Source organism: Natator depressus, chromosome 14 (genome assembly GCF_965152275.1).
Source record: "Natator depressus isolate rNatDep1 chromosome 14, rNatDep2.hap1, whole genome shotgun sequence".
Taxonomy (NCBI): Eukaryota; Metazoa; Chordata; order Testudines; family Cheloniidae; genus Natator; species Natator depressus.
In genome coordinates, this window is record NC_134247.1 from 33,804,859 (window position 1) to 33,818,719 (window position 13,861).

General features: G+C 45.6%; 1 protein-coding gene across 1 annotated transcript in view; it reads right to left on the minus strand.

The window, feature by feature from the left end:
• The window catches only part of LOC141998762 (uncharacterized), a 406,176-nt gene that overhangs the window by 56,273 nt on the left and 336,042 nt on the right, over nt 1–13,861 (minus strand). The window contains 1 exon segment of the mRNA XM_074971763.1: nt 1,836–2,013. Within this exon segment, the coding sequence (XP_074827864.1) occupies nt 1,836–2,013 (178 nt within the window).

Genomic DNA, 13,861 nt, shown 5'->3' on the forward strand with positions numbered 1-13,861 from the left:
AAACGGATAGGTTGTAGATCCTTAATAATGCGTTGGAGGAGTTTTAGTTGGGGGCTGAAGGTGACGGCTAGTGGCGTTCTGTTATTTTCTTTGTTAGGCCTGTCCTGTAATAGGTGACACCCTACTACCCCCCCCCCCCCAGACGTTCTTGTTAAACCTGGATTTGTGCTGGAAATGGCCCACCTTGATTATCATACACATTGTAAGGAGAGTGGTCACTTTAGATAAGCTATTGCCAGCAGGAGAGTGGGGTGGGGGAAGGTATTTTTTCATGCTTTGTGTGTATAAAAGATCTTCTACACTTTCCACAGTATGCATCCAATGAAGTGAGCTGTAGCTCACGAAAGCTTATGCTCAAATAAATTGGTTAGTCTCTAAGGTGCCATAAGTACTCCTTTTCTGATTGATTTTTAGTGTCCTAAAAACCAAACGGTTTGGTCTGTGCTCACTTTGTTAACCTATTGGTTATTATATTATTCTCAAGCCTCCCCAGGAAAGGGGGTGAAGGGGCTTTGGGAGATATTTTGGGGAAATAGGGACTCCAAGTGGTCTTTTTCCTGAATCTTTGTCTAGATCACTTGGTGGTGGCAGCAATACTGTCCAAGGGCAAGGAAAGGATTTGTGCCTTGGAGAAGTTTTTAACCTAAGCTGATAGAAATAAGCTTGGGGGTCTTTCATGTGGGTCCCCACATGTGTACCCCAGATTCCAGGGAATTAGCTTCAGTGTATTTACACTTATGATTCTGAAGTAAACTTTTTGATAGTTTTGTGCTAAGTGCCTGTTGTCTAAAAATGAAATATGAAACTAATTTCATAAATACAGTGTATTTAATAAACCTAGATTCTAAATGTAGAAGGATTAAGCACAAGTAATTGGGTCAGGGATTTTACCGCTTTAATATAGGACTTTTCTAGTGGATACATATATCAGAAAGGACAACTGCAGACCCATAGCAATGAAAGCATGTAACTCCACTGGTAATAATCAATAATTTAGTCATCTAGTTAGACATTTTATATCTATGAATTCATGATAAGTACAGGGAGTAAAAAGCAGAACTCCAGTTAAAAGAAAAGGAGTACTTGTGGCACCTTAGAGACTAACCAATTTATTTGAGCATAAGCTCAAATGTAGCTCACGAAAGCTTATGCTCAAATAAACTGGTTAGTCTCTAAGGTGCCACAAGTACTCCTTTTCTTTTTGCGAATACAGACTAACACGGCTGTTACTCTGAAACCTGTCAGAACTCCAGTGTAATTATACTGGCTAGATTATACAATATAAAATAAACCTTTAAAGAGACTTTCCCAGAGACCCCATTTCATTACACAGTGGCCCATCTTCACATTCTCGACATCTCCAGATAAAGGTCTCAGAGTTTGAGAAACTGGGATCCACTTTACTCCTCTTCATTCAAAGCAAGAAAGTCACAAATAAACCATCGTCCCAGCTCAGTGCCCAGAGCCCAAGTATCACTGCATTTCTGACCTGAGTCCATCTCTGCTCCTGAATGTATCAATTAACTAAAACAGTATCAAGAATAAATCAAAGTCACACCACATAAGATAAAGATGGTTCTAGGTCTGTATCAACAAACTTCAGAGCAGGAGCTAATCAGAGGACGTTCAGAGCTTCTTGAGACATAATAATCAAATCTCTTCACAACATGGGAATCTTATCTCTGCCTCTTGCTCTGCATGCCTCTGTTCTAGGAATGTGGTTTCATTATCTACTTTAATAGCATGTCCTCATTAGATGGCCAGAACTGTCTTACCCAACCCTCTGATATTCATTGGAATCAGCTACATTGTTGTTCACTTCACCCATCTTCTACAGTTTCTCTTCTGTGTGGATTCTCTGATGCCTGATGAGGGATGAGCTGTCACGAAAGCTGTTCCCACAGTCCAAGCATTTAAAGGGTCTCTCTCCTGTGTGGATTGTTTGGTGTCTATTAAGGTGTGAGAGACGACCGAAGCTTTTCCTGCACTTAGGGCATTTGTAGGGCTTCTCTCCTGTGTGGATGCTTTGATGCGTATGTAAGCAGTGTCAGGATGAGCTCCACCCTGACATCTGGTGGTGAGGTGTGGCAAGTTGTGGAAAAGAACTTCAGGGGCTGATCTCATTTGCATAGGCACACCCACCCCGCCTAGAATAAGGCCATAGCTGCCCAAATGGTCACTTTGGCTGTTGTGGGATCCCCAGTGTCTCTGTTATTGGGGCGGGAAGAATAAATTGTTATTACCCTGATTATGGGAACTGTGCTTGGAACTGTACTTGGTCTTTTGTTCTGATGGAGGGACTCACCATCAACTAAGTAGCACTCGCTAGGTAAGGGTCATGGGTCCAAAACTCTGTGAATTGAGGGAGGCTGGGGATAAGTATTAATACTTGGTGGCATGTGCCCCTTGGTGAGGGCCTTACATGCTAACTGTACTTCCTCCTCCCTCCCTCCCCACTGTGGAATATCAGAGCTAATTCGTTAGAAGTCTAGTTACAGGCTGCTGAGCTCACTTTGGGCTAATAGTGCACCAGCACTGAGGCTCCCCTACTACAAGCTGAATTCACCAAAGAGCTGAACTGACTAAGAGCTGAAATCACTGGGCGTTGTGTTAAGTAGTGGGGGAGCCTGAAGATATATTGTGGAGCAGTTTGTGGGACGGCAGGAGCTGCTGGTGGGATGTGGAGCAGTTTGTGGGAGAGATCCGGTACCTGCCAGAGGGTCTGGGGACGGGGACCCCCCAGGTCTGCAGAATTTGAAGATCCCCGCAGCACTGATAGGGCCTCGAGCAGAGTTCACGGTGAGGATTGAAGGGGTGGAGCGTAAAGCACTGCTTGACACTGGATCTCAAGTGACTATTATATTTCAGTCATTCTACCAACAGATGCTTAGACACTTGCCTATACAGCCACTGACTGGCCTTGGACTGTGTGGCCTCAGCATGGATGAATACCCCTACCAAGGGTATGTCATAGTGCACCTGGAATTCCCAGAGGAGGTTGCTGGGGTAAGAGAAGAGGTAGACACAGCTGCCTTAATATGCCCTGACCCTAAAGGGACTTCTGATGTGTCTGTGCTGATAGGGACCAACTCCAGTCTCTTCAAGGTACTCGCGGATTACTGCAGAAGGCGGGCTGGGGACCAGTACCTGAATACCCTGATGATCCATACGCTTTGTGCTGAAGCCTAGAGGAAAATTGAGAGCGCTAAAAGGGACACATCTGAGCTACCGCTTGGGGCACTGAAGTACGCGGGCACGACCCCCTTAGTAGTGCCTGCAAGGACGGAGCAAGAAGTGCTTGTCATGAGTACCTGGCTGAAAGGCAGTAAACGGACGTTAGCAATGATAGAGCAGCCGATGGGAGGAGCTCCCTGAAGGAGTGCTGGTCCCCAGTGGAGTCATAACCCTACCTGCTGAAGCCCAGGAAAGGGTGACTATATTGATTGCTAATGAAACGAGTCGTGATGTTGTTGTGAAGCAAGGACAAAAGATAGCAGACCTCTTTGAGCCTGAGTCGATTGTAAAACCCCAGTGTGAAACTCAAGTTCCGACAATAGACCCAGCAAAGTTTGACTTTGGAGATTCACCAGTGTTCGAGGACTGGAAAGATCGCATGAGGAAGAAACTTTGTGAAAGATCCAAGGTGTTCTCACTGCATGAGTGGGACGTGGGATGTGCAAAAGAAGTAGAGCACAATATCAGACTACATGACTCTCGACCTTTCAGGGAGAGATCTAGGAAGATTGCTCTCTCTGAGATGGAAGATGTGCGACATCATCTTCAGGAGCTGGCTGCGAATGGCATCATTACAGCGTCCCGCAGCCCATACGCCTCACCCATTGTGGTAGTCTGTAAAAAGAATGGGAAAATCCGGATGTGTATTGACTATCGCACCCTAAACAGCCATACTGTGGTCGACCAGTACACTATGCCTCGAGTGCAAGATGCCTTAGACTGTTTGCTGGGAAGCCAGTGGTTCTCTGTGTTGGATCTTCGAAGTGGATACTACCAGATCCCTCTGGGAGAAGAAGATAAGGAGAAGACAGCCTTCATCTGCCCATTAGGGCTTTATCAGTTCGAACGCATGCCCCAAGGGATTTCTGGAGCACCTGCCACCTTTCAACGTCTCATGGAGAAAGTTATGGGAGACATGAATTTACTGCAAGTGTTAATTTATTTGGATGACCTGATTGTGTTTGTAAGAACCTTAGAGGAGCATGAAGAAAGACTTCTTAAAGTGCTTGATAGGTTGGAGGATTATGGTTTGAAGCTTTCAATTGACAAATGCCAGTTCTGCAGAACCTCAGTGAAGTATGTGGGTCACATTGTGTCCCAAGAGGGTGTGGGACTGATCCTGATAAAATAGAAGCACTCACTACATGGCCACGTCCAAGTAACTACAGAGAACTCAAGACCTTTCTTGGATTTAGTGGCTACTACCGCAGATTTGTGAAAAACTATGCTATGATTGTAAAGCCTCTGAACGATCTTACCAGGGGACATCAGTCCAGCAAGAACAAATCTAAGACCAAGAATAAGGGGAGGTCCCCAAAGCCTCCTGTGCAGAGACACTATGGCCCCTTTGAACCATTTGGGCCATGGTGGGATGAGAGATGTGAAAGGGCTTTTCGAGAAATCATTACTTGCCTAACTCATGCTCCAGTCCTAGTTTTTGCTGACCCAAGCAAACCATTTATCCTGCATACTGATGCCAGTTTGGAGGGTCTGGGAGCAGTCCTGTACTAGGAAGTGGAAGGCAAACGTAAATCTGTAGCCTTTGCCAGCCGAGGATTGTCTGATAGTGAAACTCGCTATCCCACCCACAAGCTGGAATTCTTGGCCTTGAAATGGGCCATCACTGAGAAATTTCGAGACTACTTGTATGGTGCTCAGTTCCAGGTGTGGACAGACAACAATCCACTGACTTATGTGTTAACAAGTGTTAAGCTGGATGCTACAGGGCAGAGATGGGTGGCCGCCTTGGCTAGCTATGAGTTCAGCATTCAGTACCGATCAGGGAGAAGCAATGTAGATGCAGATGCATTGTCCAGGCGTCCGCAGGCTCCAGAAGTTGCTGTCATACCCACAGATGGAGTGAGAGCTATTTGCAGTCTGAGTCGCCGAGAGCCAGAGGCCTGTGAGAGCCTTCAGGGATGTGTTGCAGAAGCTTTGGGCCTGCCCCCTGAATGCATGCCTTCTGCTTCAGTGAACTATATTGCATTGGACCAATCTCCTTTGCCCATGCTCAATGCGGCTGACTGGCAAGAAGCCCAGCAGCAAGATATTGACATTCGTGATACACTACTTGCCAAAAGAGAGGGGCGAAGCCCAGCTGCGGTTGTCCCACCTAACCTGGAGGGTAAACTACTATTGAGAGAATGGACCAAACTAAAACTGATTCAGGGAGTGCTACACCGAATGACCACCGACCCTTTACAAAAACAACAAGCACAACTAGTGCTGCCAAAAAAGTACAGAGCCCTGGCCATGAGGGCCCTGCATGATGACTTTGGGCATTTAGGGATGGAGAGGACCCTGGAATTTATTCGTAGTAGGTTCTATTGGCCCCGAATGGCTGAAGATGTTCGCAGGAAATGTGAGACTTGCGCTCGATGTGTTCAAAGGAAAACTCTGCCCACGAGGGCTGCATATCTCAAGAACATCACCAGCAACAAACCTTTGGAATTGGTATGCATTGATTTCTTGTCTGTAGAGGTAGACAAGAGGAATGTTGGGAACATTCTAGTAGCGACTGACCATTTTACACGGTATGCACAAGCCTATCCCACATAGAATCATAGAATATCAGGGTTGGAAGGGACCTAAGGAGGTCATCTAGTCCAACCCCCTGCTCAAAGCAGGACCAATCCCCAATTAAATCATCCCAGCCAGGGCTTTGTCAAGCCTGACCTTAAAAACTTCTAAGGAAGGAGATTCTACCACCTCCCTAGGTAACGCATTCCAGTGTTTCACCACCCTCCTAGTGAAAAAGTTTTTCCTAATATCCAACCTAAACCTCCCCCACTGCAACTTGAGACCATTACTCCTTGTCCTGTCATCTTCTACCACTGAGAATAGTCTAGAACCATCCTCTTTGGAACCACCTCTCAGGTAGTTGAAAGCAGCTATCAAATCCCCCCTCATTCTTCTCTTCTGCGGACTAAACAATCCCAGTTCCCTCAGCCTCTCCTCATAAGTCATGTGTTCCAGACCCCTAATCATTTTTGTTGCCCTTCACTGGACTCTCTCCAATTTATCCACATCCTTCTTGTAGTGTGGGGCCCAAAACTGGACACAGTACTCCAGATGAGGCCTCACCAATGTCGAATAGAGGGGAACGATCACGTCCCTCGATCTGCTCGCTATGCCCCTACTTATACATCCCAAAATGCCATTGGCCTTCTTGGCAACAAGGGCACACTGTTGACTCATATCCAGCTTCTCGTCCACTGTAACCCCTAGGTCCTTTTCCGCAGAACTGCTGCCTAGCCATTCGGTCCCTAGTCTGTAGCTGTGCATTGGGTTCTTCCGTCCTAAGTGCAGGACCCTGCACTTATCCTTATTGAACCTCATCAGGTTTCTTTTGGCCCAATCCTCCAATTTGTCTAGGTCCCTCTGTATCCTATCTCTGCCCTCCAACGTATCTACCACTCCTCCCAGTTTAGTATCATCCGCAAATTTGCTGAGAGTGCAATCCACACCATCCTCCAGATCATTTATGAAGATATTGAACAAAACCGGCCCCAGGACCGACCCCTGGGGCACTCCACTTGACACCGGCTGCCAACTAGACATGGAGCCATTGATCACTACCCGTTGAGCCCGACAATCTAGCCAACTTTCTACCCACCTTATAGTACATTCATCCAGCCCATACTTCTTTAACTTGCTGACAAGAATACTGTGGGAGACCATGTCAAAAGCTTTGCTAAAGTCAAGAAACAATACATCCACTGCTTTCCCTTCATCCACAGAATCAGTAATCTCATCATAGAAGGCGATTAGATTAGTCAGGCATGTCCTTCACTTGGTGAATCCATGCTGACTGTTCCTGATCACTTTACTCTCGTGTAAGTGCTTCAGGATTGATTCCTTGAGGACCTGCTCCATGATTTTTCCGGGGACTGAGGTGAGGCTGACTGGCCTGTAGTTCCCAGGATCCTCCTTCTTCCCTTTTTTAAAGATTGGCACTACATTGGCCTTTTTCCAGTCATCTGGGACTTCCCCCGTTCGCCACGAGTTTTCAAAGATAATGGCCAATGGCTCTGCAATCACATCCGCCAATTCCTTTAGCACTCTTGGATGCAACTCGTCCGGCCCCATGGACTTGTGCACGTCCAGCTTTTCTAAATAGTCCCTAACCACCTCTTTCTCCACAGAGGGCTGGCCATCTACTCCCCATGTTGCGATGCCCAGCGCAGCAGTCTGGGAGCTGTCCTTGTTAGTGAAGACAGAGGCAAAAAAAGCATTGAGCACATTAGCTTTTTCCACATCCTCTGTCACTAGGTTGCCTCCCTCATTCAGTAAGGGGCCCACACTTTCCTTGGCTTTCTTCTTGTTGCCAACATACCTGAAGAAACCCTTCTTGTTACTCCTTGACATCTCTTGCTAGCTGCAGCTCCAGGTGCGATTTGGCCCTCCTGATTTCATTCCTACATGCCCGAACAATATTTTTATACTCTTCCCTGGTCATATGTCCAACCTTCCACTTCTTGTGAGCTTCTTTTTTATGTTTAAGATCCGCTAGGATTTCACCATTAAGCCAAGCTGGTCGCCTGCCATATTTACTATTCTTTCGACTCATCGGGATGGTTTGTCCCTGTAACCTCAAAAGGGATTCCTTGAAATACAGCCAGCTCTCCTGGACTCCTTTCCCCTTCATGTTAGTCCCCCAGGGGATCCTACCCATCCGCTCCCTGAGGGAGTCGAAGTCTGCTTTCCTGAAGTCCAGGGTCCGTATCCTGCTGCTTACCTTTCTTCCCTGTGTCAGGATCCTGAACTCGACCATCTCATGATCACTGCCTCCCAGATTCCCATCCACTTTTGCTTCCCCCATTAATTCTTCCCTGTTTGTAAGCAGCAGGTCAAGAAAAGCTCCCCCCCAGTTGGCTCGTCTAGCACTTGCACCAGGAAATTGTCCCCTACGCTTTCCAAAAACTTCCTGGATTGTCTATGCACCGCTGTATTGCTCTCCCAGCAAATATCAGGAAAATTAAAGTCACCCATGAGAACCAGGGCGTGCGATCTAGTAGCTTCTGCGAGTTGCCGGAAGAAAGCCTCATCCACCTCATCCCCCTGGTCCGGTGGTCTATAGCAGACTCCCACCACTACATCACTCTTATTACTCACACTTCTAAACTTAATCCAGAGACACTCAGGTTTTTCTGCAGTTTCGTACCGGAGCTCTGAGCAGTCATACTGCTCCCTTACATACAGTGCTACTCCCCCACCTTTTCTGCCCTGCCTGTCCTTCCTGAACAGCTTATATCCATCCATGACAGTACTCCAGTCATGTGAGTTATCCCACCAAGCCTCTGTTATTCCAATCACGTCATAATTCCCTGACATCACCAGGACCTCCAGTTCTCCCTGCTTGTTTCCAAGGCTTTGTGCATTCGTATATAAGCACTTGAGAGAACCTGCTGATCGCCCCTCATTCTCAGTATGAGGCAGGAGCCCTCCCATCACAGACGTTCCTGCCTGTGCTTCCTCCCGGTATCCCGTTTTCCCACTTACCTCAGGGCTTTGGTCTCCTTCCCCCGGTGAACCTAGTTTAAAGCCCTCCTTACTAGGTTAGCCAGCCTGCTCGCAAAAATGCTCTTCCCTCTCTTCGTAAGATGGAGCCCGTCTCTGCCCAGCACTCCTCCTTCATGGAACAGCATCCCATGGTCAAAGAATCCAAAGCCTTCTCTCCGACACCACCTGTGTAGCCATTCGTTGACTTCCACGATTCGACGGTCCCTGCCCTGGCCTTTTCCTTCCACGGGGAGGATGGACGAGAACACCACTTGCGCCTCAAACTCCTTTATCCTTCTTCCCAGAGCCACGTAGTCCGCAGTGATCCGCTCAAGGTCATTCTTGGCAGTATCATTGGTGCCCACGTGGAGAAGCAGGAAGGGGTAGCGATCCGATCCTTGTTATTAATCCCTAAATGCATAACCTTACACTTCTTACTATTAAATTTCATCCTATTACTATTACTCCAGTTATAGGATGAAATTTAATAGTGAGAAGTGTAAGGTTATGCATTTAGGGATTAATAACAAGAATTTTAGTTATAAGCTGGGGACGCATCAATTAGAAGTAACGGAGGAGGAGAAGGACCTTCGAGTATTGGTTGATCATAGGATGACTATGAGCCGCCAATGTGATATGGCTGTGAAAAAAGCTAATGCAGTCTTGGGATGCATCAGGAGAGGTATTTCCAGTAGGGATAAGAAGATTTTAGTACCGTTATACAAGGCACTGGTGAGTCCTCACCTGGAATACTGTGTGCAGTTCTGGTCTCCCATGTTTAAGAAAGATGAATTCAAACTGGAACAGGTACAGAGAAGGGCTACTAGGATGATCCGAGGAATGGAAAACTTGTCTTATGAAAGGAGACTCAAGGAGCTTGGCTTGTTTAGCCTAACTAAAAGGAGGTTGAGGGGAGATATGATTGCTCTCTATAAATATATCAGAGGGATAAATACCGAAGAGGGAGAGGAATTATTTAAGCTCAGTACCAATGTGGACACAAGAACAAATGGATATAAACTGGCCACCAGGAAGTTTAGACTTGAAATTAGACAAAGGTTTCTAACCATCAGAAGAGAGAAGTTTTGGAATAGCCTTCCAAGGGAAGCAGTGGGGGCAAAAGATCTATCTGGCTTTAAGATTAAACTCGATAAGTTTATGGAGGAGATGGTATGATGGGATAACATGATTTTGGTAATTAATTGATCTTTAAATATTCATGGTAAATAGGCCTAATGGCCTGTGATGGGATGTTAGATGGGGTGGGATCTGAGTTACCCAGGAAAGAATTTTCTGTAGTATCTGGCTGGTGAATCTTGCCCATATGCTCAGGGTTTAGCTGATCGCCATATTTGGGGTCGGGAAGGAATCTTCCTCCAGGGCAGATTGGAAGAGGCCCTGGAAGTTTTTCACCTTCCTCTGTAGCATGGGGCACAGGTCACTTGCTGGAGGATTCTCTGCTCCTTGAAGTCTTTAAACCACGATTTGAGGACTTCAATAGCTCAAACATAGGGGAGGTTTTTCAGGAGTGGGTGGGTGAAATTCTGTGGCCTGCGTTGTGCAGGAGGTTAGACTAGATGATCATAATGGTTCCTTCTGACCTTAGTATCTGACCTTAGATCCATTTGTGACTCTTTGCAGTCAGCTTTAGACTTAACTGTCTTGAGTAATTTTAGCATAAGCTTTCGTGGGTAAAAACACCCAGTTCTTCAGATGCATGGAGTGAAAATTACACATACAGGCATAAATATACTGGCACATGAAGAGAAGGGAGTTACCTTACAAGTGGAGAACCAGTGTTGACAAGGCCAATTCACTCAGGGTGGATGTGGTCCACTCCCAATAACTGAGGAGGAGGTGTCAATACCAAGAGAGGGAAAATTGCTTTTGTAGTGAGCCAGCCACTCCCAGTCCCTATTCAAGCCCAAATTAATGGTGTTAAGTTTGCAAATAAATTGTAGCTCTCCAGTTTCTCTTTGAAGTCTGTTTTCGAAGTTTTTTTGTTGAAGAATGGCTACTTCTAAATCTGTTATTGAATGTCCAGGGACATTGAAGTGTTCTCCTACTGGCTTTTGTATGTTACCATTCCTGATGTCTGATTTGTGTCCATTTATTCTTTTACGTAGAGACTGTCTGGTCTGGCCAATGTACATGGCAGAAGGGCATTGCTGGCACATGATGGCATATATCACATTAGTAGATGTGCAGGTGAATGAGCCCCTGATGGTGTGGCTCATGTGGTTGGGTCCTCTGATGGTGTCGCTAGAGTAGATATGGGGGACAGAGAAGGCAACGGGGTTTGTTATAGGGATTGGTTCCTGGGTTAGTGTATCTGTGGTGTGGTGTGTAGTTGCTGGTGAGTATTTGCTTCAGGCTGGGGGGCTGTCTGTAAGTGAGGACTGGCCTGCCTCCCAAGGTCTGTGAAAGTGGGGGATCATTTTCCACGACAGGTTGTAGACCCTTGATGCTGTGCTGGAGAGGTTTTAGCTGAGGGCTGTACGTGATGGCCAGTGGTGTTCTGTTATTTTCCTTGTTGGGCCTGTCCTGTAGTAGGTGACTTCTGGGTACCCATCTCACTCTGTCAATCTGTTTCCTCACTTCCCCAGGTGAGTATTGTAGTTTTAAGAATGCTTGATAAAGATCTTGAAGGTGTTTTTCTCTGTCTGAGGGATGGGAGCAAATGCGGTTGTATCTTAGGGCTTGGCTTTAGACAATGGATCGTGTGATGTGTCCTGGATGGAAGTTGGAGGCATGTAGGTAAGTATAGCAGTCAGTAGGTTTCCGGTATAGGGTGGTGTTTATGTGACCATCACTTATTTGCACTGTAGTGTCCAGGAAGTGGATCTCTTGTGTGGACTGGTCCAGGCTGAGGTTGATGGTGGGGTGGAAATTGTTGAAATCATGGTGGAATTCTTCCAGGGCCTCCTTCCCGTGGGTCCATATGATGAAGATGTCATCAATGTAGCGCAAGTAGAGTAGGGGCATTAGGGGACGAGAGCTGAGGAAGCGTTGTTCTAAGTCAGCCATAAAAATGTTGGCATACTGTGGGGCCATGCAGGTACCCATAGCAGTGCTGCTGACTTGAAGGTATAAGTTGTCCCCAAATCTGAAATGGTTGTGGGTGAGAACAAAGTCAACATACAACATAACATACAAAAGCCAGTAATAGAACACTTCAATCTCCCTGGACATTCAATAACAGGTTTAAAAGTAGCCATCCTTCAACAAAAAAACTTCAAAAACAGACTTCAAAGAGAAACTACAGAGGTACAGTATCAGAGGGGTAGCCGTGTTAGTCTGTATCCACAAAAACAATGAAAACAGTTGCATCTGAAGAAGTGGGGTTTTTTACCCACAGAAGCTTATGTCCAAATAAATCTGTTAATCTTTAAGGTGCCACCGGACTCCTCGTTGTTTTTGCAGAGCTAAAATTCATTTGCAAACTTAACACCATTAATTTGGGCTTGAATAGGGACTGGGAGTGGCTGGCTCACTACAAAAGCAATTTTCCCTCTCTTGGTATTGACACCTCCTCCTCAATTATTGGGAGTGGACCACATCCACCCTGAGTGAATTGGCCTTGTCAACACTGGTTCTCCACTTGTAAGGTAACTCCCTTCTCCCTTTTCTTCATGTGCCAGTATATTTATGCCTGTATGTGTAATTTTCACTCCATGCATCTGAAGTGGGGTTTTTTACCCACAAAAGCTTATGCTAAAATTACTCAAGACAGTTAAGTCTAAAGCTGACTGCAAAGAGTTACAAATGGATCTCACAAAAGTGGGTGTCTGGGCAACAAAATGGCAGATGAAATTCAATGTTGATAAATGCAAATTAATGCACATGGTAAAATATAATCCCAACTATACATACAAAATGATGGGGTCTAAATTAGCTGTTACCCACCAAGAAAGAGATCTTGGAGTCATCATGGGTAGTTCCCTGAAAACATCCTCTCAATGTGCAGCAGCCGTCAAAAAAGCAAACAAAATGTTGAGAATCATTAAGAAAGGGATAGTTAATACGACAGAAAATATCATATTGCCTCTATATAAATCCATGGTATGCTCATATTTTGAATACTGCATGCAGATGTGGTTGCCCCATCACAAAAAAGATATAATGGAATTGGAAAAGGTACGGAGAAGGGCAACAGAAATGATGAGGGGTATGGAACAGCTTCTGTATGAGGAGAGATTAAAAAGATTGAGCCTTTTCAGCTTGGAAAAGAGACGACTAAAGGGGGATATGATAGAGGTCTACAAAATCATGAATTGTGTGGAAAAATTGAATAAGGAAATGTTATTTACTCCTTCCCATAACACAAGAACGATGGGTCACCCAATGAAATTGATAGGCAGCAGATTTAAAACAAACAAAAGAAAGTATTTCTTCACAGTTAACCTGTGGAACTCTTTGGCAGGGGATGTTATGAAGGCCAAAACTATAACAGGGTTCAAAAAAGAACTAGATAAGTTCATGGAGGATAGGTCTATCTATGGCTATTAGCCAGAATGGGCAGGGATGCAACACCATATTCTGTGTATCCCTAGCAGCCTCTGTTTGCCAGAAGCTGAGAGTGGGAGACAAAGGATAGATCACTTGATGATTACCTGTTCTGTTCATTCCCTCTGAAGCACCTGGCATTAGCCACTGTTGGAAGACATGATACTGGACTAGATGGACCATTGGCCTTAGCCAGTATGGCCATTGTGATGTTCTTATATATAACCCAGATGTATCTGTCCCCCCGCTGTAACCCACTAAACCCCACTCCCCTCCAAGAGCTGAGATAGAAACCAGGAGTCCTGACAGAGTCTCTCTCTTCACAAAGTTAGTAACAAAGTAAGAATATACATTAAAATTCTAAACCTAACCAGTGTCCCTTAAGTGACTTGACACAAGATGTCAGAACATGTTAGTGTTGGAGCTGAGTGGGTCTAATACTTATTTAATTTTCTTTCTTTTATATAGGAATTAGATACAGTGCTCCTGTCAGCTAATTGCTAAGTTATCTGCCAAAAACTAGAGTTTTCAAGTGCCTAAGTAGCCCCTGGAATGACAGTTAAAGTTGCCCCTCCCCCCACCAAAATCTGAAATGGTACCCCTGGTCCGGCCCGTTGAT